This window comes from Perca fluviatilis, chromosome 6 (genome assembly GCF_010015445.1).
Source record: "Perca fluviatilis chromosome 6, GENO_Pfluv_1.0, whole genome shotgun sequence".
Lineage (NCBI taxonomy): Eukaryota > Metazoa > Chordata > Actinopteri > Perciformes > Percidae > Perca > Perca fluviatilis.
This window is the reverse complement of record NC_053117.1, coordinates 39,914,145-39,940,100: the sequence shown is the minus strand read 5'-3', so window position 1 is coordinate 39,940,100 and position 25,956 is coordinate 39,914,145. Positions and strand designations below refer to the sequence as shown.

Below are 25,956 nucleotides of genomic sequence, written 5' to 3'. Positions count from 1 at the left end.
CATGCCCAGAATGCACCTGAACACACCTCCCTGTAAGACCAGCACGCCCATGGGCGCCACAGATGGGTGCAGGTGCATTTGCTATTTAAACGACGCGGGCGCTGGACGGGAAACTGACAACTGGGTCGGTCTTAAACTAGCAAACACTTGCGTCGGACTTTGCGCTACACTGCGCTGGGTGCAAGATAGGGCACTAGAGCTGCAAAGGTTAATCGATTAGTCAGCTACTGAATTAATCGCCAACTAATTTGATAATCGATTAATCAGTTTGTTAAAGTTTTCTGATTGCAGCTTGTTAAATGTGAATATTATTCTAGTTTATTCTCTCCTCTGTGACAGTAAACTGAATATCTTTGAGTTGGGGACAAAACAAGACATTTGAGGATGTTGTCTTGGGCTTTTTGGGGGAACACTGATCTACATTTTTCACCATTTTCTGACATTTTAGAGGCCAGATCCATTCATCCAGAAAATAATAAACGCCCTATATCACTCCTTGTTTATTGACTTGTTTGTTCTAGCTGAATTAGAATCAGAAGGTGAATTCTGGTCTGCCATTGAGACCTTTTTAATGTTGTTTCTGTAGGTGTCCAGCAGCAGTTTCCTGTCTGCTGCGCAGACACGTTGGAGACGCGGCAGCACGCGGAAGCAGGCGCTCGTTCATATGAGGGAGCTGCTCACGGCCGCTGTCCGAGTCGGAGGCGTCACCCACCTGGTGGGGCCGGTCACTATGGTACTGCAGGGTGGCCCAAGGTAAGGAAGGGGGGCTATAAACCCTAGCAACGATCCCACCCTATTCTACACACACTGACTTTATTCTATTTATATACTCCATAGGGCTGGGTAAAATAATCAATTCGTCAATTAAAATCTTTGTTTGAGTGATCTAATATTCTATTATATTATATTAACTTTGTTAAACCTTAACCTGGTGCATATAAAAATATTTCTTGCTTGTTCAATTTACAACCTGATTGATATTGAATTGGAAACATAGTTGAATCGGGACCTTTTGAATCGGTTAGGGGAATTATTGGCGATACCCAGCCCTTATACTTGAGATTAGTCATCATACTACAATACGATATTTAAAAAAACATGTACTGGCACAGGAAAACCATGTTTGAATGTGCACGGGTTCCTCTGTACAGCAGTGTTTGTGTGCCCTCTGTGCAGGATCGAGGAGCTGACCTGCGGTGGGATGGTGGAGCAGGTGCAGGAGGCCTTTGGGGAGACCATGACGTCTGTAGTGTCACTATGTGCTCGCTACCCCATAGCCTGTGCCAACAGCATCGGCTTGCTTTGCACAATCCCCTACACCAGGCAAGAGAATTCATCTCTCACGTTCTCTCCTTTTGATTTGTCTCCGTATCACTGAATGCTTAGACTCCCTACTGTGATGGAATTTCCAGAAACCCCATGTGGTGGTATGATGAGACTAAGAGAAAACTTAGACCACATCCGGTCATTCATAGGTCACATATCAGGGGACGAGAATATTCAGCCAGTCCCCAACAACAAAAACCTGTTGATGTATAATTATGTTATGTGTCTACAGATTCAGGGAGTCTAGGCAGCTGCATGATAATGTTTCAGGACTGTCTCCTTTTGGAGGTCAGTGGCCCAGACACAGCATACTTCTCAGAGAGAGAGAGAGAGAGAGAGAGAGGCTGAACTAGGCTTTAGCATCTGTGTTTTAGGTGCCTGAAATATCTTTGTTTACATTGAAGGTTCAGCGAAACATACAGTCCTTCCAGAAAAATGTGGAGTTTTTTTGTGATTGTTGCGGGCAACAATCCTTGATTATGCGGCATATTTTCTTAAAAAATGCGATGGAATATGCGGGATATTTATGCAATTTTATGCGATGAAATTGCGGGAACTTGCAAAAACTGCAGTTTGATGAAAAAGAGAAAAATAAGTGATCTTAAATACACCTTCAGGAAGACAGGAACTTCAGAGAGTTGGGACGGCACGACACAATAACGCATCGTGGTTAAACTACTGCCTGCTTAATTGTCTCCTCAATTGAGTGTTCCTTAAATGCTTCTGTGTAAAGGTCTCCCGAACCTTCTTCACGTATGTGAAATGAGTTGTGCTGCTCCTGAGATTTTTCCCTTAACACTTGCCTTTACCTGTTGTGTTCCGTGTTGTGGTAGGAGTGAGGAGCAGTGCCTGGTTCGGAGCGGTCTGGTCCAGCTCATGGACAGCCTGTGTAGTTTAAGTGGACAGAGGGAATGCAGCTCAAACGAGAAGCAGACCAGAAAGCAGAAGGTGGCCGCCATGGCTTGGGCTGCTTTCCAGGTGCTGGCTAATCGCTGCATCGAGTGGGAGAAGGTGGAAGGTGAGTTATGTGTGAGCAGCCATCAAGTTCAGAAGTTCATCAAGAAAAGGCACTCGTAAACTACAAGAACTTCCCTTAAACATAACTACTTTATTATTTCAACATAAACATGTATTTTGAGATAAACATACCTACAAATTACAAAATAAACGAGTGTAATGTAAAACTTAATTTACACACCGTAGTCCTCTCTCACTGAAGCTTGCAGGAGGCAGGACATGACGCGGATTACACCGCGGTCATGTATCTGGTTTGTAAATTGTTCATAAGCAGCCGAGCCTTTCTTTGAATTTGTTTTGATTTTGGCGTCGGCTCTTACTGTCCGATAGTTCAAATCTCATCGTCCCTCCAGTTAGACAATTTTGTGGCCGTTTTTGTGGCTTCTTCTTCTCCACCGTCGTCGTTTGTTTACTTCCGGTAGCAGAGAGAAATGTCATTAACACGCTCGCTTACTCGCTGTAAGTTTTTTTGAAATTCAAATTTTAGAATACTCATTGACCGGGCGGTAAAAGTTAGTGTTATGTTGTAATGATAGGTAATCACTCTTTTTCTCTTTTTAAAGGTGGATCTACAGATGCCGTGCATTCTGGTCTGGCTCGGCAGGTGTCCAGCCTGCTGACCAATCACCTGGCCAGAGCTACGGAGTGCTGTGGGAATCAGGCCGCCGGCAACGATGCTTTACAGGATGTGCTCAGTCTGCTCAATGACCTGTCCAGGTGAAAGTTTACATCATGTAGGAGTGTTTTCCCTAGCTTTGATAAAGACTATGGTAGGCATTTTTGGCGGAGGGTTTAGGTGTCCATCAGGAAAATAATAATTTTGTTAAATAAAAAAGCAACACATTGTCTCTTAGTGGGATTTTGTCTCTCTGTTGGGTTTTGCGTCTCTTTGTAGTCGCATTGTGGCTCTTTTTGGTAGTTTTTCATCTCTTTTTCACATCATTTTGGATCGTTATTATCACCCTAGCTGTGTCTAAAACATTGGAAAAGCTGGAACACATGATCAATAACTCAAAAGCTCAAAGAGAGAAGTTGCCCTAGAGGTCCAACTACATCATTTTTGATGATAGATCAAAACAAAGTCTTTTAGTTACATTCACTCGGCTTAGATTATGCCCATAAACGGCTTGGGTGCTACACCTAAGCCTTATATTGTAGGGAAAACCCTGTGTATGATGTTTGTTTGCATCATGCATGTCAAGATAGCATCATGTGTGTGTATTCATACGCTGTTTGTTTGTGTTCCTGTGTTTGTATTCCAGGAGCCACATAGGGAAAGCTATCCTGAGCCAGCCGGCTTGTGTTTCTAAGCTCTTGTCTCTGCTGCTTGACCAGAGACCTTCTCCAAAGCTGGTACTTATCATCCTGCAGCTCTGCCGAGCCGCCCTGCCTCTCATGAGTGTGGAGGACTGTGGTAACGTGGCCCTGCCCTCGTGGAGCTACTCTATCAACACGCTAGATGCTGAGCAACAAGATGCTAGTGACCCTGCCTCACGTATTGCTGCCTTGCTGCTAGCCAAGCTGGCAGACTATGTAGTACCAGGTTGGTCTCTCTTATCCAGGAGTACTTAAAGGGTAACTTAGTTTTTTTTCAACCTGGACCCTATTTTCCTATGTTTTTGTGACATCACTAAGTGAAATTGGTCCAGTATTTAGCGAGACAGTGGTGAAACAAGCTCCAATGTAACGTAATGGGCGATAGCACACAGTCAGTTTGCGTCCACTAAAAGTGCAGACCCCATTTAAATAATCAGTACTTTTAGTGTGTATAGAGCCAGCATCTTTTCAAATCTCCATCGCCAAACTCACTAACTCGATTTAAATAAACTTTTATCATTGTAAAAAACAAAAAAATCAATCAATCAAAAGCCGTCTTGGTTCGTCTTTCCACTGTTCCAACAACCACCACTCTGGAGTCTGGTGGAAATATGCTGGCTCTATACACGCTAAAAGTCCTGATTATTTACATGGAGTCTGGTGGAGATATGCTGGCTCTATACACGCTAAACGTCCTGATTATTTACATGGAGTCTGGTGGAGATATGCTGGCTCTATACACGCTAAACGTCCTGATTATTTACATGGAGGCTGGTGGAAATATGCTTGCTCCATACACGCCTAAAAGTCCTGATTATTTACATGGAGTCTGGTGGAGATATGCTGGCTCTATACACGCTAAAAGTCCTGATTATTTACATGGAGTCTGGTGGAGATATGCTGGCTCTATACACGCTAAAAGTCCTGATTATTTACATGGAGTCTGGTGGAGATATGCTGGCTCTATACACGCTAAAAGTCCTGATTATTTACATGGAGTCTGGTGGAGATATGCTGGCTCTATACATGCTAAAAGTCCTGATTATTTACATGGAGTCTGGTGGGTTTGGTGATGGAGATTTCTCAATACTCAATACTGGACCAGTTTCAAAGCTTTTTGTCACATTGGTCACTTAGACACCAATGCAATAGGGTCCAGGTTGAAAAAAAAATCAAAATAACCCTTTTAATAAATGTGTGTGGAAGGGGGTGGCCCCTGTAAACAAAAGCTCTTTCATTAAAAATGGAAAAGCCAAAAACGTGATAAACTGGATAAGTTACTTTCTCCTCCTAATTACTAATATTTACAATATTCCCGCTTTACCAGGGTGTCAGACGCTGCTCTCCCCCAGCTCCTCTGAGCCAGACACTAGTCTGTCCCGCACCAGTTCCAAAGGAGCTCTGAAGTCTGAGGATGTTGGCGAGGAGGGAGAGGCGGTCGACGGAAAGCTGTCAATCTTTATCCACAAGAGAGAGGACCAGTCGTCTCATGAAGTTCTGCAACCGCTTCTCAGGTAAGGCCGCCCCTAATGTCTTTGTTTTTATTTCACATTAGCAAGCTTAGTCTCGGTCTCTTTGACGTGAACGATCTTCCATCCACTCCGAAATGCAGCAGCTCAGAGGGACGTCCCTTTCGGCTTGGCACTGGTGCAAACATGGAGAAGGTGGTAAAGATGGACAGAGACATGACAAAGGTCAGAGTTTTACGACTATACCTATGTTATATATTTTGTTATGTAGTCTACTTACACTATCCCAAAATGTTTCCAACAATGTTCAAACCCGTAGTAATCTGTTGTTTTATTTAAATGACACAGGATGTTTCATTTAGTTGCCTGTCAGTGGCGTCCTAAAACCTTTGACCCCTTTAGTTACTCTAACTTCCGTCAACACACGGAAACCCAGATGATACATTCGAGAGTAATTGTAAATCATACAATGTCACAGAAAGAATAATACTCAGTAACCGTAATACTATCCCACCCTGGTTTTTCTGCCTCACTCTCCGCTGCTAAGGGACTTAAAGGTCCAGTGTGTAACGTGTGTAGTTGTTCATTATCAAAATCTGTGTTGCCCGTTCACCAACGTGTCCTTTTTCATGAATATTTACCTCCACCATCAATTCCAAGTATTCCTTTTGGCTCCATATTCATGCACCATCTTGAGATACGTTAGCCGGTAAGGGACATACAGGACGTACTGCTCCACCTTTCACGTTTTTCTCTGTCACATGATAAACTCTCAGCTGCTGCTAATGCTGCTAACGGCTATCGTAGCTTCCCGGCCCCCGGCAAGTTTAAAGAAGGAAACATGACCACACGTATTCAAAATCCAAATTTCAGGAACAGGAGTCTTCTTCTTCTTCGCCCAGAAAAAGAAAAAGGAGATTGAAAAGAGCAAGAGAGCGTCTTTTTGAAGCGTGAAGGCTACCGTAGCTGTAATATCTACTTTGAACTGCGTGGTGCGAGAGAGTTGATTGCGATCTATGATCTCAACACTAGATGGGAGAAATTCCCACACATTGGACCTTTAATACGAGTTGTTTGTTTTCCCCCACGGCATAAACGGAAATGACGTTTTAGTGGGCGTTCCCAGTAAGGAAGACGGAGTCTATATAAAGACTTTTATTTCTGTAGCTTTATTCCAACTGCCATCCTTACCTCTTTAAATGTTAAACCCTTTCTAGAGTGGCAGCTGTGAAGTGATCACAGAGGAGGCATCTGCTGCCCTGAGGAAGGCCAACAAGTGGGCCCAGTCTGGCCTGATAGTGAGCGTTGGTCCACCTGTGGAGACCGTAGCTCAGGAAGCCGCTGGAGGCATCACCACCGGTGACAAGAAGAAAACTGCTCAGACCGCTGTGTGCCGGGACAGGAACGCTGATCTGGCCAGGTACGGAAACAACAAGTCCCTCTTTCCTGTATATAGGATTTCTTCATTATTGAGTATGTTTACTTGCACACTAATATTCCAATAGTATTCAGAATATGACAATATTCTGAATTTCATACAGGTCGTGTAAACAACCTATTCAGTTTGGGTTTCCTGAATAAGGACTTTCTGAATTTTTTTTTTTCATCATTTTCTGATTAAGACGTGTGGGATATCTCTCTCTCTCTCTCTCTCTCTCTCTCTCTCTCTCTCTCTCTCTCTCTCTCTCTCTCTCTCTCTCTCTCTCTCTCTCTCCATTTCATTTCTTCAGCTGTCCTGTGAATGCCCAAAAAATAATCTTTAAAAACAGGAATATTATTGGAATATTAGTTTCCATTAGCCATGTAAACAGCTTAGTCTGAATATTGTCTTCTTTTCGGCGTAAGGGCAAAAACTGGAATATTGTGTGCATGTAAATAAACTCCGTTCTAGTCATCAGTAAGCAGGCAGTGGTCTTTTTCTCATTTCTAAATTTGTCTTGAACAGGTCGGACCCTGTCAGGCCGTTCATCAGTGGCCATGTTGCCAATAGTATGGCTGCTGAGGTCATTGCTCTGCTGCATAGCCTGCTCACTGCCCCCGAGTCCAACACCGCTCAGATCTGGACTAGCACTGCTGAAAAGGTAAAATAAAAAACATAATATTACAATGTTTCTGCTCATTAAAGGTGCACTATGAGTTCCTGCATGATGTCACTTCTGTTGACGTTCCAAGTAAATACCAAACAAAACAGAGCAAGCTTGCCCCTCCCCCCATGTTTCCAGAACTGTCACTGACCCCCACCTCCAACCATCTTGTCAGTGATTGGCTGGAACGTGGTTTGTTGTATTTTGGTGCACAGCCTGTGCCCCTAAGTGTTTGTTTGACGTTTACGACCCCTGTGTTGTCTCCCGAGACCGGGCTTTTTAACAGTGTGTTCAGGGGGCAGGCAGCTAGCGCATCAAGGAGAGATGCCTACCATTTGTGATAAAAATGAAATCGCGCTGAAACCATGCAGGAACTCATGGTGCACCTTTTTAATGGTCACTAATAACTTGTTGAGATGGATGTGATTCTATATGATACTGCTTCTTTTTAATAATGCTTTCTTCTTTGGGGTTTGTGCTAGGTTCTCTCCCGGGCCCTGATGTTTATCCCTCAGCTGGGGAAGTACGCTGAGAGTATTCTGGAGAATGGGAGCAGCAGTGGCAGGAAACTGGCTAAGCTGCAGGCAATTGGCAGACAGGCTGTTGCTGCACTTTGTGCCCTCGGGGGCTTCAAAGAAACTATCAAGATCGGCTCAGAGGTCCAGGTTAGTTAAGGGAGACGAATCAGGCTACATCTACACGACTACGTTTTCATTTTTAAGCGGAGCTTTGAGACAAAAAAGGATCTCCGTCCACACAAGAGTTTTAGCTCCAGTAGCAGAACTTATCTCTGTCCACATTAACACCTCTGACAACACGTATCACATGACTGTTCACACACACTAAAAATACAGAAAATACTTTAGAGAAAGAACAACGGTGAAAAGTAAGAGCAGGGATTTATTATCTTGGAGCGATGACGAGGTGGAACTGTTACTGAAAGGACTATAAGCTACCTAACTGATAAGACTGACTGACGTGCGTCGTTGTTTCCAAATGTCTCCGTTTGTGCCTGTCCAGACTACAAAATAACCCCGGAGTTTTCACACCAAAACGCTGGTAGCAGTGTTTCCAAATGTCTCCATTTTAGGGGCTCGAAAACGCAGCAACAAAGCAAAAGATATTATTTTTTTAAACCAGAACGAAGTCGTGTAGTAGTAGCCTCAGTGAACATGCTTTACTTTTGCACCAACTCGTGCTTTAATTTGCATCCTAGATGAAATCATTTTAATCTGTCCTCACCTTTTTCCCTCGAAAGCTTTAAAATGTTAAATGTTGACAGTATGTCCTGTGATTCCTCTGCTCTGAAGGTGGTAGGTAAAGGAGTGCTGGGCAGCGTCGGCATAGTTATGTCCATCAATGAGCAGGAGGGCATTGCTACCGTCAAGTTCCCTTGTGGCGAGTACAGGAGAGCTTGCCAAGCCTCAGACACCCTGACAGTACCTATATCACGCCTCTGCACACCCAGATCTGAGGTATAGCTCTCAGCATCAAACACAATACTCCTTATTTCCAGTAAAATATCAGCTTCAGTCTCATTCGTATCTCTTTCACTCCCCACCTATCCCCAACAGGCGCTCCCTCTCTATAAGCTCTCAATCACAGAAAAGGTGGTACAAGCAGTGCAGTCCATGCTTCTGCCACACGAGGGCAGTCTCTCCATTCACACTTCTCTGCCAGCTACAGGCGATGGCTCCAGCCCAGTCATGGCTGCAGTACGCCTGCTGGCTGAAATCAGAACCCGGTTAGTAAACATTCATGCAAATTAATCAGTTTTAACTTGTTTTCACTGATGGTTAAAATACAGTAATTATACAGCAGCATACTGTGAAATAATAATAGTAATTTATAGACATTTATTGTGAAATTACTGTTATATATATATACACATACATACATTTATTGGGAAATGACTGTAATTTATAGACACTTATTGTGCTTTTACAGTAGTATATTGACATTTATTGTGAAATTACAGTAAAATATGGACATTTACTGTGAAGTAATCGTTAAACAGCTAATACAGCTAATTGACTATTAAAATGACACGGTAACTTACTGTGAAAGTAATGCAGTTAGTGTCCAGTAATTTACTGTAAATGTGCAGTCAAATAATTTACGGTGAACACAGCTTCAGCATGTCTCCCTGAAACTATCTGAAGATGGTTAGAAGTTGATTAGTGTTTTTAATCTGCTGTAATGAAAATGTAGGGACCTGAAACCCTGTAAAAACTCTGATTATGCGATAATTTAACAAATGTAATGGCAGAGTGACGGCAAACGCCAAAGATTGGACAAAGGTCACCATGTTTTGAATGTTTTTCAGGGCATGCCTGGTGATGGCGCAGCTCCTGGAGGATAGCTCCTTCTGCGAGGAGTTCATCCAGCAGTGTCCCGCTGCTGTGGAGGTTCTCAACCTGGTCGCCCAGGAGTGCAGCCCTGGTGAGCATACATACTGACCTACTGACATGTCAAATCATTCCAGCACCCAAAACCTTTCAGTACAGCAGGGGGTCTTCGATGTTTTTAGGCCAAATGTAAGAGACAAAGGGCAGGGACCCCCTACTACATACATTGTTTTAAAATGAAGTTGCATATTAAAGGCATACTGTGCAGTTTCCGTTTTAGTCAAACAGCGACCCCTAGAGTCGTTGTGGAGTACTTGTATTTAACGTTACTGTCGAATGCGGAGCTGTCTCTGCACTCACGACCTGATCCCCTCCCCCCTTTCTCGCGAGATTTGGCGGGGCGCCACCTACCAAACTTGCATTGCTTGTTTTGCAAGCCAGAACCCCATCAAAAAGCCCAATATTCAGCCGAATCTGATGCCCAATCCTGGATTCGGTGCATCCCTATAAGATGTTTTAAAAACTTTCAAAGAATTAACAATAATTTGGTTTCCCCAGCAGTAACTCTGAGGACCCCCTGTTGAAGATCTCTGATTTACATTATAATGAAATGTGTGTCCGACAAAGTTGTGTCATCTTGTGCAGGGGAGCGTCTCGGCATGGTCGAGGCTCAGTGTGAACGAGTGAGAATGCTGTACCGGGACTGTGCTCGGCCGCCTCCTCCTCCACTGCAGACAGACAGGCGCCAGGTGGGAGTTACCAGATTTATGGCATTGGTTGAAAATATAATTTGTGTTTTTTATTTATTTTAGAAAAAGTTATTTTGTTTGCAGAGACAGAAAAAGAGATAACTGAACCCCTTAAATCTGTTTAATACAACTTTTTTTTAATTGAGTGACAGCTTAAGGCTTCTTCAAAGACATTTTGATTAGGGCTGCAACTAACCGATTATTTTCATTGTCTATTAATATGTGGATTAGTTTCTTGGATTTGTTGTTTGGTCTCTCAAATGTCAGAAAATTGTGTCTCCCAAAGTCCAAGATGACGTCCTCAAATGTCTTGTTTTGTCCACAACTCAAAGATATTCAGTTCACTGTCGCAGAGGAGAGAAGACACTAGAACAATATTCACATTTAACAAGCTGACATCAGAGAAGATTTACTTTTTTTAATAAAAAAACGACTCAAACCGATTTAATAGATTATCAAAATAGTTGGCGATATATGTAATAGTTGACAACTAATCGATTAATCGTTGCAGCTCTGTTTTTGATAAATTTCACAGTCAGATTTATCGGCCCCGTTTTTGTCTCCTTATCCCTTCGATGTGCTTCTCTCATCAGCCCAAGGAGATCACTTGGTGTCCATCTCGAGTCTTCCCTCCAGTCCGGGCCTGCATGTTCTCGTCCCGTCTGACCTCGGTCACCTTCTTGGCTGATCCGAGTGCTGGAGGAGGGCTGCCCAGAGGCACCTTCATCTACGCCACCTGTCCTGTACCAATTCAGGTGGCTACATGCATTAATATATACTATCTGTTACAGCCATTCCAAGGATGTATGTGTTATGTTTGTACATGTGCATTGCAGCCATATGGGTGAGCTCTCCAGCAGGTAATTGAGACTGGATGCGCAAAAAATGTCACAGAGCAAGTCATGTCAGTGGCAGTAGCTCAGTCTGTAGGGAGTTGGGTCGGGAACTGGAGGGTCGCTGGTTCAAGTCCCCGACTGAAGTACAGAGTGTGGTTTGGTAGCTGGAGCCAGTTCACCTCCTCTATCCCCCAACTGCTCGGTGCGCCTATCCAGGAGTTAGCAGCCCCCTCTCCATTTGCATAGGACCGGTAGCATGTGTATTTCAGGCCTGTGTGTTATAACAACAGAGTGAAACATTTTAATTTTCCCACAGGGGATCAATTTAAAACCTAATCTTACTTCACATCTACTTAACGTTTTTATTTCTTGCACTGTAGCTGTTACTTTACGTTACTTTATACACTTATTGACTCGCTCTTTTCTTACTCTTATTTTACCTTAAATTTGACTGTGAGCAACTGAACTGAACAATTTCCCTGATTATTCTGATTCTGATTACTTCTCTTTGTCCCTACAGGCCCCATCTTTTTACTGGGAGATAGAAATTGTCTCCTATGGAGACTCTGAGGAGGACAGTGGCCCGATTGTGTCCTTTGGTTTTGCCACCGAGGCGGAGAAGAGAGACGGAGCATGGACCAACCCTGTCGGCACTTGTCTGTTTCATAAGTATGTTTGCCTGCATATTAACTCTGAGATCCTTTCCCCACTGCTCTGTCTCTGACTTGAGTGCTGACTGCTACCCTTCTCTTTTGTGTTCTTCCATCTCTGTCTGTCTGTGTGTGCCAGTAATGGTAGGGCAGTGCATTATAATGGCTCCAGTCTGCTGCAGTGGAAGAGTGTCAGGCTGGATGTGGCTCTACTTCCTGGTGAGACAGGAGACAAATTATCTCTCTCTTCATACACGGTCTACTGCCTCATTTCTTTGATTTTAGTCAACTTAGAAATCCATACAGCAATGTATGTTATCAATTGCAGCATACATTGTATTTTCAACTCCTTAAAAGCATTGTATCTTATCTGGCTGCTCTTTCAGAAAATTTTTATTATTTTGCATCCTTAACTCAAACTGCATCAAGTTTTAGCATGTTTTAAAATATGTCATTACCTCTTAGCATTGAGTCGTAACTGAGAATGTGATCCTGCGTTTGTACAAACACAGGCGACGTGGCTGGAATCGGCTGGGAGCGTTCGGAGGGCACTCCTCCCCCCCCTGGTCAGGCCCCTAAAGGCAGGGTCTACTTTACCTACTGTGGCCAGCGGCTGGGCCCCATCCTGGAGGATGTAGCTGGAGGAATGTGGCCCCTGGTTCACATTCAAAAAAAGGTGGGTTTCTGTGGACTAAAGTGACCTTAAAAGCTTTACATTTAAACTGTTGTTAAAGGGTAACTTGTTTTGTTTTTTTTTTTTTTTTTACCTGGACCCTATTTTCCCATTATTTTTATTCTAAGTGACTGTTAGAGAACAATAACTAATATGTATCATAACTTAAAGGGCAATTGCGCACAGTCCACTAAAAGTTCTGTTGTTGCCGCTGACAGACTCAGATTATTATTCTAAGTGTGTGACAACATTATGGAAAGGATCCCTACAGAGATAGAGCTTTTAGTTAAAGCGTAAGATCCTTTTAGTTTAACATGAAACAGCCCCAAAATCACCATCACCAAACTCCACCAGACTCCATGTAAATAATCAGGACTTTTAGCGTCTATAGAGCCAGCATATCTCCACCAGACTCCATGTAAATAATCAGGACTTTTATCATCGTAAAACACACTTCATTCAAAGTTGACAGAAACTAAATAAAACTATCAAAAGCCGTCTTGGTTCGTCTTTCCACTGTTCCAACAATCACCACTCTGGTTTGGTTGAAATAAACCCTTAATTCACCCATTTACATGTGGAGATATGCTGGCTCTATACACGCTAAAAGTCCTGATTATTTACATGGAGACTGGTGGAGATATGCTGGCTCTATACACGCTAAAAGTCCTGATTATTTACATGGAGTCTGGTGGAGATATGCTGGCTCTATATACGCTAAAAGTCCTGATTATTTACATGGAGTCTGGTGGAGATATGCTGGCTCTATACACGCTAAAAGTCCTGATTATTTACATGGAGTCTGGTGGAGATATGCTGGCTCTATATACGCTAAAAGTCCTGATTATTTACATGGAGTCTGGTGGAGTTTGGTGATGGTGATTTGAGGGCTGTTTGTTAAACAAAAAGGATCTTTAACTTTTAGTCTTTAACTAAAAGGTCTATCTCTGTAGGGATCCTTTCCATAATGTTGTCAGACACTTAGAATAATAATCTGAGTCTGTCGGCGGCAAAAACAGAAAATTTAGTGGACGCTAGCGGACTCTGAACATCTGTCCTGTAGGGTTACATTACAGCCCGGTTCACAGCTGTCTGTTAAAACGTTCTCACTCAAGACTGGACCAGTTTCAAAGACTTGTTCAGATTAGTCACTTAGACACCGATGCATCAGGAAAATAGGCTCCAGGTTGAAAAATACCAAAATGACCCTCTAAGCTATACTGGTTCATCACTGATACTTATGTATTATACTGTATAATTTCCTCTCAGGATTGATGAAGTTAATCTTCTGTTTTTCTTTCCATTGTTTTTTAGAACTCAAAGATCCGTGCCAACTTTGGAAGCCGGCCGTTTGCGTACGCAGAAGGCCAAGCGCACAGAAATGCGGCTGACTTGTGTGTAGATCTTGCAGAAGAAATAAGTGCAAATTTCGAAGCACTGCCCTTTGCTATGGCCTCAGACAGCGATAATGATGCAGGTGCAAGCGTTACCTCGGACTCTGGCTCACATGGACCCCCTTGTCGGATTGCAGCCGTGGCAGTTGCCCAACAACGTATGTTTATTATCTTCATTTTAGCCTTAGGCTGCTTTCACATACACTCAGGCGGTCGTCTTCCCAATTCATTTTGATTTGGGGGTAATGTGTTATGGCGGTGGGGAACACATGGGGGCGGGATCTGAAAAAATCTGCAGCGGTCTGTGGCGATAAGTTGAGACAAATTCACTTTTTGCACATACGCAGCCTGACGTCATGCTGCGTAGGGCTGCACGATATTAGGAAAATATCTAACTGCAATTATTTTGTCTGATACTGCGATTGCGATATGATTCACAATATTGGAGGAACAGACTTGTCGTTGTGTTTTGAGGCGGTGTGAGAGTCCCAAACAGGAAACATCACTGCCTCTATCTCTGCCACGAGAAAGTTTTAAAACACCAAACACAAGCTCTGAACTGCCCGGGAGTTTGTGGAACAGCGGACTGTTTCCTCAGTCCCTCCATCTCTTTTCTTTCTCTCTTTCATCAAGTAAATGAAGCTGCCTTCAAGTGCGGTCGGAAACGTTGAGCTCTATAAACAATCTGACAGAAAAATTATTGAACTATAAAGTCTACTTCTACTACATTAGGGGGTTAAAGAACAAATGAGCTGTTTAAGCGATACTCCCACACCGCCACACAACCCTGCGGCAAATATACACACACACACACACACACAACACACACACACACACACATACATACATACAATGTTAAACCTGCATTTTCTGTATCCGTTGGTCCTTTCCTGTTGCTACAGAGTACAACAGCGACCTGTCGTGCCATTACAAATTCGAGCTGAGCTATGAGAACCTGGTCACCTCTGGGCCGGACCCTCACCCTCCTCCTATCGCAGACGATGAGAGTGACGATGAGGATGATGATGATGTCCCAAGAGTGAGTTGGTGGCCTCCACTTCTCCACACTTCTCATCTGTTAATGTTGACTTCCAAATGCATTTTAAGTTTGTACTCTTGATTGTTTTTGATGTGTGTGTCTGACCTTAGGAGGACCACTACGCCTTGCTGGTGAAGGCCTGGGAGACCAAAGTGTTCCCTACCATTCGGAGGCGCTTCCGTAACGAGGCTGAGCGGAAATCTGGCCTGGACCAAATCAAAGGAGCTCTGCAGCTAGGTAAAGAATGAAAGAAAATCCTTCAAACATAACTTAGCGTAAGCATATTTGGTGTGAATGTTAAGTTAAGCTTTTGAATTTTAGATTAGAGAAGATAGACTTTATTGATCCCAAATTGGGAATCGTCAGCAGAAGCTACTGCAGCGAAAGATCAGACACACAGCACACATACAGAATATACAAGCAATGTAAAATAGGATAGAATACAAGAACAACTGTTAAAAATATAAAATACAGGGAAAGAATGTATATATAAGTTGGGAATAGAAATGTACTACTTAGTATTTAAATCTTCGTAAAACCTATGTTTGTGCGATTCTAGGATCAGACTTTTAGGGGGTCTTAGTCCCTAATGAGAATGTGACATGGATACAGTACCCCTGCTAAATCGGCTAAATCATAATTCATTAGCCGATAATATCTGAGCTACTGAACAACAACGTCAGCTAACGTTTTTTGACACTATTAACACCAAACCTGACACTTTATAAGTCACAGTAATAACGACCAATTTGACACAATGTTCTAACATTCAGCAATTTTAGTTGTTTACGTTTCAATCTGGGTTCTAATCTGCGCCATGAAATGACCAACTTCTTCTCTGGGGACTACCAACGTTAAACTTCACAACCGTCTCCTGCTCTCCCTCTGACAGATCAGATAGAGACTCAGACACAACCTCCTCTGATTGGCTAACACTACGTTTCTGTTAACCCTTTCCTTGACTGGGTTTCAGGTGCATAACATCGGCGACAGCCACACAGGATATTAAACCTGTTTCAAGCTCTTTGAACCTGTAATTGTTTGTACTAACTAACTAACAGAAAAGTTCGCAAACTCTAAGGCCGGCTACCTACTGGCTGCGTGGCGTGAGCGTGGATTTTTCTGTCTTTACACACCAGAAACGTGTCTGACGCGGCGCTGCTGCTGCTAGCCTTGTCTGGACACATGGATGTTTCCCATCAACATAAATATATACTGATCTGATTACAGCAAAGACAACGTAGGCAGTATTGACGACAAAATAGGCATTTATTTATTTTTTTATTACATTTATATGTGCATTTATGTCCAAACCTAGAGACTTTCAAACATCATGTCATTTATTAAATGTATTTGTGTCAAAATGACATATAAACATCTTTTCCTATTCTGTTTTGCCTGGAAACGCTTCCAACACGCTTGTGTGTCGCGTGAAAAATAGGCGTCTGTTCTATTTCTAGCATGCGCGCGTTTTCGGCTCGAGCCGCGCCTGAGACGTGCGTGTCACGCAGGCAGGGTGTAAGCTCTAACCTGTTAAATTGGGAGCCGAAATATAAACAGACACGTGATGCCACGCAGCTGACAGGCTCACTTGAAGCACTAAAATTGATTTGCCCCTCTAAAAAGGGGGGGGGCAAAAAATCCCCCATGCTCTTAGAGAAGTTGCTCCGCTGTTGGACCAGTGTGGGATGGAGCAGATTTTCTGCACAAATGTGGTTAATATAAATAATAACAAGGACAACTTTGACAGTGTTGTCTCTGTGGTGTATTTCGCTGACAACAGGCATGGTGGACATAGCAAGACAGACAGTGGAGTTCCTGTATGAAGAGAATGGCGGCATTCCTCGGGACCTCTACCTCCCTACCATCGAGGATATTAAGGAGGAGGCCAACAAGTTCACTATTGACAAAGTTCGCAAAGGTACCATTCACCTACATCCCTATCCCTACACACTTTTAAATGAGATCATTTCAGGGTTCATTTCAAGTAAGCACTGTATTAAACTGTTGATTTGACACATCAAACTCGTCTTTGGGTCTCTGCAAACTATTTTACATTTCTCACTCAACACAGGCTTGACTGTAGTCATCCGCTCTCCGGACAGCAACAACACCAACAGCACCACAGGAGGGACAGCCCTGCCCAAGTTTGCTATCCGGGGCATGTTAAAGACCTTTGGTTTGCACGGCGTGGTGCTGGATGTGGACTCTGTAAGTACAAATACTTGATCCTTCAGTGTTTGAGCCATGTTTGGACACGTATTTATAAAAGGGCTGGCTGAAAATAATCGATTCTCAAATTAAAATCGATCTTTGTTTGAGAGATCTGATATCCATGAACAATATCCTGCATTTACCTTTTTAATATATGCCTTGCATACCGCGGATGTATAAGGGCATCACGTGACACACACAGGGCTTTCAAGCCGGGGAGTTCTTCGTGTCCTGGAAGTAGTTTACGTTTTCACCCGTGAAACCGTTTGAGGGTTTGCTTCTTGCATGTACAATTTACAGCAGGAGTTCTCAAGAGAATCTGACGATACATGTCACGATACAATATCGATTTTTAGGCTCAAGATTCGATTTTCGATTCAAAAACGATTCTCGATTCAAAAAAGAAAGATTGACATTATGTAAATGTAGTTACTTTTCCCATGTGATTGCAGTAGACATGCAATTTAAAAAATGTAAAAAATAAAAATTACACCAGTTTCCTTCGAACAAAGAAACTTCCAGCAGGCTGGTCACATATCGGTTCAAATAATCATTTTGGGACAAAAAGGACAGACATACCTGGACAATAGATACATGAGGTCATGAAAATACTTATATATATCGACAAAAGAAAGAAAAACTGCAGAAAAGGTTTTGGGAACCCAGTGTTTCCTCTAAGTTGATTGGCAAGTGGCGGTCCGCCACGGTTAGATTTCTCCCGCCACGGTATCAGAAATATATACATACAAAAAGCCGTCTATCAGCGGTGATTGTAAAGAGCACGTCGACGGAGAATAGTGCAGACACGCGCTTCACAACGCGAGTGGGCACGCGTGCCACTCGGAGAAAAGGGAGAAAGAAAAAAGAGACAGGCTGTCCGGAGGACCGGTTGAGATGGCATGTGTGCATTCTTGACAACTGTAAGTCGTAAAACTTATATTGTCAGTTCATTTAAGCCTGTATTAGTCTATAGTTCTTCATTTTTAGTTTCACCTTCACCTGCTAGATAAATTGCACGTGGCTGTTGATTCAATACAACGCCCTTGATATCATATCATGGCATAGTAGGCTAAACCGTGATTATTTCATACATTCATGAAACACATTGGGGGAAATTCATTCAACATAATTCACAGCCAAATAACAATTAAAAGTATTTTATTTGAACATTTATAACCTAACCTAACCTGGCAGGCACTGCCTCCGATTTGGTGTCTGCTGCGGTGCGCAGCGCAGCTCGGACCGTGCCCCGCTGCCCTTTCTTTCCTCCATAAACTCCGCTCTCAGCTCCTCTGTCAGTCGCTGCATGAACTTCCTCCGGGACATTTTACAGCTGGTGCACTCCTTGGAGAGGATGTGTGCAATGATTCCAGCCAGTTGTAGCATGTATAAAGTTATATGAACACGTAGACAGCTACCGGCCATCTACGTGTACCGCGCCTTTCACAGAGCGATCGCCCGGTGCTTTTCTTCTGATTCAGAACCATCCACGCCGTAGCCTACGTTACCGACTCTGGCTTTGCCTTTGGCCCATCGGTGATGCATTGCCCACACTTGTTACTTGAGACCGCTAGTTACGTTTCTCTGACAGAGACTATGATTATTACTAAACAACCAAGATGCATCTTCAACCACGCAAAAGATTAAAAACAAAACCGTGAAAATCCGAGCGGTCAGTATGCAGTATGGCCAAAATAGGTCAAAGTGATTGTTTTTTCTTTGCCTTTTGTGTAATGTACAGTACATAAAAACTATTTTAAATGAAAATACAGACTCTTTTAGGAAAAGTCAGGTACCAGCAGGATTGTATTTTTTTTATTTAGCAAAGTTATTACACATATAAATATCAAAACGGTCAAAATGACCGTCCTGGCCGTTCTAGTGTAACCCAGCCTTGGAGTTATTTTTCCAAAAGCCAAGAAAAAGTAAGGCTGCCGACTTTGCCACTGAGGCAAATATGCAATTAGTTTCATTATGAATGGTTTCATACTATATATAGCCTGCTTTGGGTTTTGGTTTCCCTATGAACAATTTCTTGTAAAAATCATTTTGTAGACCTACAGTTCCTCAAAAATACAGTTCAATCAAAACGAAATCAAAATATGCCTTATTGTGTGTGAATAGAGGTGAATAAATATGTGTTTGTGTTGCAGTGCAGTGTCAGTTCTGTTTTAATATGTAAAACATTTGCTGGCGGGGGGGGTGGTGGGAATCACTGAAATAACCTTTTCCATAGCCTGACAAAAACCCCCCTTCTGTGATCGCTAGAACTGTAGAAAATCTCTGAATGTCCAGGAAATAACCTGGTGCTCTCCCTGCAGACAGTGAGATTTCTGGCGTGCCGTCCACAGGGCTCCACAATGGTCCAAATGGTCGCCACCATTCTTTGAGACAGTGCGAGCAATTTTTAAAACTACTCGCACATGTGCGACCTACAAAGTTGATGACAAATGTGCATTCAATAAAAATATGACTGTGATCACAAAATAAACAGCAAATTGTAGTTTCTGTATTCATCCCCAAAGCATTATCTGTAAAACAGTTAAAATAGGGGAAATGTGAAAAATTGCGTTGCAGGTCGATTTAAAGGTCCAGTGTGTAAGGTGTTTAGTTGTTCATTATCACAATCTGTGTTGCCCGTTCACCAGCTTGTCCTTTTTCATGAATATTTACCTCCACCATCAATTCCAAGTATTGGCTTGAAATGTTACATTTGCGTTCACATGACCTGGGGCAGACGCTCCATATGCGCCATCTTGAAATACGTTAGCTGGTAAGGGACGTACAGGACATACTGCTCACGTGTGTGTGTGTGTGTGTGTGTGTGTGTGTGTGTATATATGTGTGTGTGTGTGTGTGTGTGTGTGATGATACATGTATGTGTGTGTGTGTGTGTAAGGGACATACAGGACATACTGCTCCACCTTTCACGTTTTCTCTGTCACATGATAAACTCACAGCTGCTGCTAATGCTGCTAACGGGTATCGTAGCTTCCCGTGCCCCGGCAAGTTTAAAGAAGGAAACATGGAGGACCACACATATTCAAAATCCAAATTTCACGAACGGGAGTCTTTTTCTTCTTTGCCCAGAAAAAGAAAAAGGAGATTGAAAAGAGCAAGAGGCCGGCTTTTTGAAGCGTGAAGGCTACCGTACCTGTAATACCTACATTGAACTGTGTGTTGCGAGAGAGTTGATTGCGATATCTGATCTCAACGCTAGATGGGAGAAATTCCCACACACTGGACCTTTTTTAAGGCGTGCACCTGTAATTTTTCTGCCTGTGCCCCTAAAATCTTAAAGTTAAGGGCTATAGTGCTCCTGGAGCCCTGATCCATTTCCTCAACATAAAAACTCAAATATTCTATATGTGCCTTTTGTTAACTTGAACTTGTGCAGGTGAATGAGCTGGTGCAGGTGGAGACTTACCTGCGCAGTGAGGGCGTGCTGGTGAGGTATTGGTATCCTATTGAGATGCTGGAGCGTCCGCCTGCTGGCTCTCGACGGACTGCAGCTAATGGCTTAGTCTCACTCGACAGCAGCAACATTCAGATTCACAGGTAGCACAGTGAAACTAACAGGGATAAGCATAATGTAAATGCATTCTGCACCAGCGCTCAAAATGTATAAAATCTGTTTTTACCTGCTTTGCTTTAAGGGAACTGCTTCGATGCGAGAGTGCGCTGGCTCGGTTATACTGTCGTATGGCCCTGCTCAACATCTTTGCCCCGAAGAGTCCCCACACCTTCACTCGTCTCTTCCACATACCTGCTATCCGTGACATCACCCTAGAGCACCTGCAGCTGCTGTCCAATCAGCTGCTGGCTCCACCCCTCCCTGGTCAGTATTCATCTTTCTCGTGAACAACTGGATCGCTCAGTGACTCCATTTACACGCACGTATTGTTCCGGTTTTTGCCCTCAGTCTGAAAAAGACAATATTCTGACAGACTTAAGCTGTTAATGAACATGAATATTCCACTAATATTACCGTTTACATGCAGCCATGTAAAATAGGTCTTTGATAATGTTTAAAAGTAGCTGTGTTTCTCCTTTTGCCCGTGCATCTCTGCGCTGCAAACTGCTGGCTGGTTGGTTTATGTACAGTAACCTTAGCAACGGCCATAAACAGGCGAGAGGCCGTAAACTGTCACAAACTGCAGTTAAAAACATAGTCTGGCTATCACCAGACCAAGCTCAATCTTTTCAGATTGAACATTAGTCTGGGGAGTCTGCTCTGTAGTTTCTACTGCACAAGAGGCGGGATCAACGGGCATAGTTCAAATGACTCTGTATACGCAATTGGATAGTCCTTCAGCCAATCAGAGCAACGATCCTGTTGGCGTACTTTGCAGAGCGACGCGAAAACTCCAGGCAGGAAACGTGTAAACAAACGTGTTGGTTTGTAGCGTTGAGCTTGGTCTGGTGATAGCCAGACTAGCTTGCCGTCGCTTCTCTATCGTCATGGTGTTAAACCCGCCATTAGCGCGCCAGGTGGATAAGCCAGTTTGTGATTGGTCCCCGCAGATTTGTAACGGAAGCAGGACAGATAAACGTACAGGTTTCCAGCCTGAGCTGCAGGGAGAAATCAAATCACCGGCAGCTCGGGCTGGGTTTACCCAGTCTAGTAAAAACCCTGATTGAGATGCAGATTCTGAATGCGCTGTATACATGTCCAAAGAATGCTTCTAAAAACCTGAATAATACCGACATATCCCACACGTCTTCATCTGAAAATGCTATTTTCAGAAAAAGGCCTTATTCTGAATACCCAAACAGAATATGCTGTTTACATGACCTGGATCAAATTCAGAATATTGTCATATTCAAAACAATGGTGTGCATGTAAATGTACTCGGTGTGATGTTAATGGTCGTGTGTGTCTCTGTGCTGATCGCTGTGACGTTGTTCTTTCTGCAGATGGGACTATTAGTTCCAGCTCTATCCTTCTGGCCCAGTCGATGCTTCACAACCTCCAGGGCCAAAGCTGCTCCCCCTCAGAACTGTTCTACCAGGGCAACGCTCAGCCCATCCAGGAGTGGCTCACCGTGGCCATCACCCGTGCCTTGCATCAAGGAGAGGAAAGCCTGCTGGAGCTCACAAAGCAGATCTGCTGCTTCCTACAGGTCAGCCAATCAGGGCTTCCTTTAATAATCCTGCCTCTGTGTACCCACTAGGGCTGCGTTCAAATAATCGATTCTCCAATTAAAATCGATCTTTGTTTTTGTCATCCGATGAGTAACAAAAAAATCCCAAAATAGATCTTTTAATATGTTAATAACTAAGTTAATATAATGTTAGTGCTGTTAAGTAAAAAGTACTTTAAACAAACCTTTTGGCAGTCAATACTTTAAAACTTTACATTACCTTTTGTGCGTTATAAAAAATATTTGAGGGTTGCTTCTTGTTTGTACATTTTACATAGTCTGGCTATCAGCAGACCAAGCTCAACCTTTTCAGATTGAACATTAGTCTGGGGAGTCTGCTCTGTATTTTCTACCGCACAAGAGGCGGGATCAACGGGCATAGTTCAAATTACTCCGTATGCAATTGGATATTCCTTCAACCAATCAGAGCAACGATCCGGGTGACGTAGCAGCCAGTTTGTGATTGGTCCCCGCAGATTTGTAACAGAAGCAGGATAGATAAACGTACAGGTTTCCAGCCTGAGCTGCAGGCAGAAATCAAATCGCCGGCAGATCGGGCTGGGTTTACCCAGTCTACGTTTTACAGCAAGTTTTCCAAGAATCTCTTTTATATCCAACTTGAATTGGTATTGTAACTGTAATTTCCCTAACCTAAGTGACATTGAATCGAAAATGTAATGGAATCGGGGCCTTGTGAATCGGAATCAAATAGATTCGGGAAATGATTGGCGATATCCAGCCCTAATGCCCACCCAGTACCTCTTATATTTCTTTTCCCTTTGACAGAATGCACCCGAGCAGTTTACATCGGAGGAATTTCCTGTGACGGAGTCAAAGGTCAGCATGGATGTCAGCTTTCCCGGCGCTGCATTTGTGATCGTCTCCTGCAAGGAGAGCCAGCTGGGCTGCCGCAAAGAGTGAGTTCCTTCTAAGTGTTCAACTTCAGCAATTTGTGATGAACTCAGATTTCTTCCCATTTGTTTCCCATTCGTTAAATTATTGAAATTCTCTCCCGTATTTTCCGCTCCATTAGCTCCAGCCTTTACAAGGCCCCCTGGGCTCGAGTCATGGTGTACGGCCTGGGTCACAAAGTGCGTAGAAATGGCCAGCTGAATCTGATGGAGGCCGTGTGCTATCCACTGGACGCCTCACCTACCAACACAGGCCTTACTCCCCCTCCCACCACCAACCAGTACCCCTCTGTTATCATCCCCACTGATAAGGTGCACATCAAACTGGGTGAGTATCCAACTCCTTAACCCTCGTGATTGTCTTCCATCCAACCATGCTCTGTCGTTCTCCTGGGTCAAAACTGAAGATCAACACCTTTTCTGACGTTTTTGCAGCTTTTTTCAATGTTTTTGGGGCATTTTTTGATGTTTAACGCTTCTTTTCACTACCTTGTACTGTATAAATACCACTAACACCAACTTATTACCTCTAGTTTTACACTTATTTTTGGAATTCATGGTAAATAAAACGTCATTTATAGGAAATTATACCTAATTCTTGAGTTAAAAAGGCATTACTTATGTATTATTTTGACTAATATTAAGTTAGATGAATTCATACAGGCGGCTTCAACTTTAGGGATGTAAAAATGCATCATAAATCGGTTAAAAATGGATATAAATGTGTAAAGATTAACAACCGGTTGAGATAAAAATGTCCGAGGACGTAATTTACTTAAGAAGTTTGACTTCTTTGTGTATTTATTTCAAGATATTTCTTTCTATTTATTTAGTTATTTTGATGTAGCATTTGTTTTAAAAATCAAATTACTCATTTTTTTAGGATTTGAAAATACGATTTGTCAGATTTTTTTTTTTTAGAAGAGGATAGATCTCTTCCTAAATAAATGAATATTTTTTTTCATCATTTGTCTGCAGCCCATTCCGTTAAAAAAAAAAATCCATGAGCGTATCGTTACATCCCTAACTGTTTGTAAAAAAAGAATCTGTTACAGCACGTGTCAAACTCAAGGCCCGCGGGCCAAATCGGGCCCCTCGCAGATTTTGATGCGGCCCGCACATCTATTTAGTTTCGCAATAAATTTTGTCCCGCCTAGTTTTTGTAGCTTTTTCAATGTTTTGTCGCTTTTTCTGAAGTTCTTGTCACTTTTGATGTTGCCTATTGCACTTTTTTTTCAACGTTTTTGCCAGGTTTTTTTACCGCCTTTTTCGACCTCGCTTTTTTTTTTTTATTATATTTTTTTTTTGATGGCTAAGTTACTTTTTTGGGGCTTTATGTCGACCAAACTGTATGTGAGAAGACTATATGAGACATGCAATAAATACAGTCAAATATATTTGACTTTTTCGATGATTAAAAGCATGTGATTTAACTAAACATGTCTGACCCTGGATGTGATTCTTATTTTCCGGTGTGGCCCTTAAGGCCCTGACACACCAACCCGATAATCGGCCGTTGGACAGTCTGGCGAGGTCGGTGGGCGCAGAACGTACGCTCAAGTCGAGGCACTTTTTTGACCAACTCGGGGAGACCGATCAGTCCGACCTTAAATCCGGCTGTCGGGTTGGTGTGTCAGATCCTTTTAGTGAAACTGCATCTGACACGCCTGTGTTACAGGATAAAATGTAATTAAACATCCCATTGTGTTGTTTTCAGGGGTGTCGCCCCCTCCCGGTGCTGTGCTGGTGCTGCACTCCTTGCCGCTGGAGTTTCCTCTGGCCATGGCGTTCGCTGAACAGCTGCTGACTTGGAAGCTGGGAGAGAACGGCGAGCGATCTGAGGACGAGCTGGACACGGTGCCCTCGTCTGTGCTGCTGCAGGTGGTGGAACTCCTGGGTAGGTTAACCCACACTTATAAAAACACTTTAATATGTAATCGTTTGTAGTCTCCCATTGCCAGACCCTCCTTCACAGCGCTGTGGAATACAGCATACAAATACATACGTGGAACGTCGTGGATTTAGACTTTATCGTTTGTTGCCTTTTTATTTATTTATGTATTAATTTTGTATGTATGTTTTTCTGATTTCATGGGTTTCAATTTGTGTCTCAACTTGTTTCTACTTGAATCTTTGTTGTATTTCCACCATATATATGTATATAAGTGTTTTATGCTTGTATACATACAGTACAGGCCAAAGGTTTGGACACATCTTCTCATTCAATGCGTTTCCTTTATTTTCATGACTATTCACATTGTAGATTCTCACTGAAGGCATCAAAACTATGAATGAACACATATGGAATTATGTACTTAACAAAAAAGTGTGAAATAACTGAAAACATTATAAACATATTTTAGATTCCTCAAAGTAGCCACCCTTTGCTTTTTTGATAGCGCTGCAAACCCTTGGTGTTCTCTCAATGAGCTTCATGAGGTAGTCACCTGAAATGGTTTTCACTTCACAGGTGTGCCTTGTCAGGGTTAATTAGTGGATTTTTTTCCCTTATTAATGGGGTTGGGACCATCAGTTGTGTTGTGCAGAAGTCAGGTTGATACACAGCCGACAGCCCTATTGGACAACGGTTAGAATTCATATTATGGTAAGAACCAATCAGCTAAGTAGGAAGACATTTTTTTCTGTTTGGAGGTTTGTCATCTTGGATAAGCAATGAAAGAAAATGCCCAGAATGGCAAATGGTGACCCTGCGGTGAATGCACCGAACCATGGCAGAAATAATAAAACAAAATGTTTAATGTCGAAGTGGAAATCGAGAGAAGAG

At 42.8% G+C, this 25,956-nt stretch overlaps 1 protein-coding gene across 4 annotated transcripts in view; it reads left to right on the top strand.

Annotated features, from left to right (window-relative positions):
* The window catches only part of LOC120560309 (probable E3 ubiquitin-protein ligase HECTD4), a 111,256-nt gene that overhangs the window by 57,758 nt on the left and 27,542 nt on the right, over positions 1-25,956 (top strand). For 2 of the 4 annotated variants that reach the window (XM_039802645.1, XM_039802644.1), the window contains exons 32-60: positions 587-753; positions 1,177-1,323; positions 2,160-2,344; positions 2,907-3,060; positions 3,606-3,886; positions 4,988-5,174; positions 5,273-5,354; positions 6,347-6,549; positions 7,075-7,210; positions 7,696-7,878; positions 8,524-8,688; positions 8,788-8,957; positions 9,540-9,655; positions 10,207-10,310; positions 10,904-11,065; positions 11,667-11,815; positions 11,936-12,015; positions 12,309-12,472; positions 13,784-14,021; positions 14,766-14,902; positions 15,013-15,139; positions 16,686-16,823; positions 16,977-17,113; positions 20,514-20,674; positions 20,773-20,954; positions 22,034-22,239; positions 23,047-23,177; positions 23,294-23,499; positions 24,889-25,068. In XM_039802645.1, the coding sequence (XP_039658579.1) occupies positions 587-753; positions 1,177-1,323; positions 2,160-2,344; positions 2,907-3,060; positions 3,606-3,886; positions 4,988-5,174; positions 5,273-5,354; positions 6,347-6,549; positions 7,075-7,210; positions 7,696-7,878; positions 8,524-8,688; positions 8,788-8,957; positions 9,540-9,655; positions 10,207-10,310; positions 10,904-11,065; positions 11,667-11,815; positions 11,936-12,015; positions 12,309-12,472; positions 13,784-14,021; positions 14,766-14,902; positions 15,013-15,139; positions 16,686-16,823; positions 16,977-17,113; positions 20,514-20,674; positions 20,773-20,954; positions 22,034-22,239; positions 23,047-23,177; positions 23,294-23,499; positions 24,889-25,068 (4,678 nt within the window). Of the gene's footprint in view, positions 1-586; positions 754-1,176; positions 1,324-2,159; positions 2,345-2,906; positions 3,061-3,605; positions 3,887-4,987; positions 5,175-5,272; positions 5,355-6,346; positions 6,550-7,074; positions 7,211-7,695; positions 7,879-8,523; positions 8,689-8,787; positions 8,958-9,539; positions 9,656-10,188; positions 10,311-10,903; positions 11,066-11,666; positions 11,816-11,935; positions 12,016-12,308; positions 12,473-13,783; positions 14,022-14,765; positions 14,903-15,012; positions 15,140-16,685; positions 16,824-16,976; positions 17,114-20,513; positions 20,675-20,772; positions 20,955-22,033; positions 22,240-23,046; positions 23,178-23,293; positions 23,500-24,888; positions 25,069-25,956 lie in introns of all 4 variants that reach the window. The other 2 variants (XM_039802643.1, XM_039802642.1) reach the window with 1 other exon arrangement.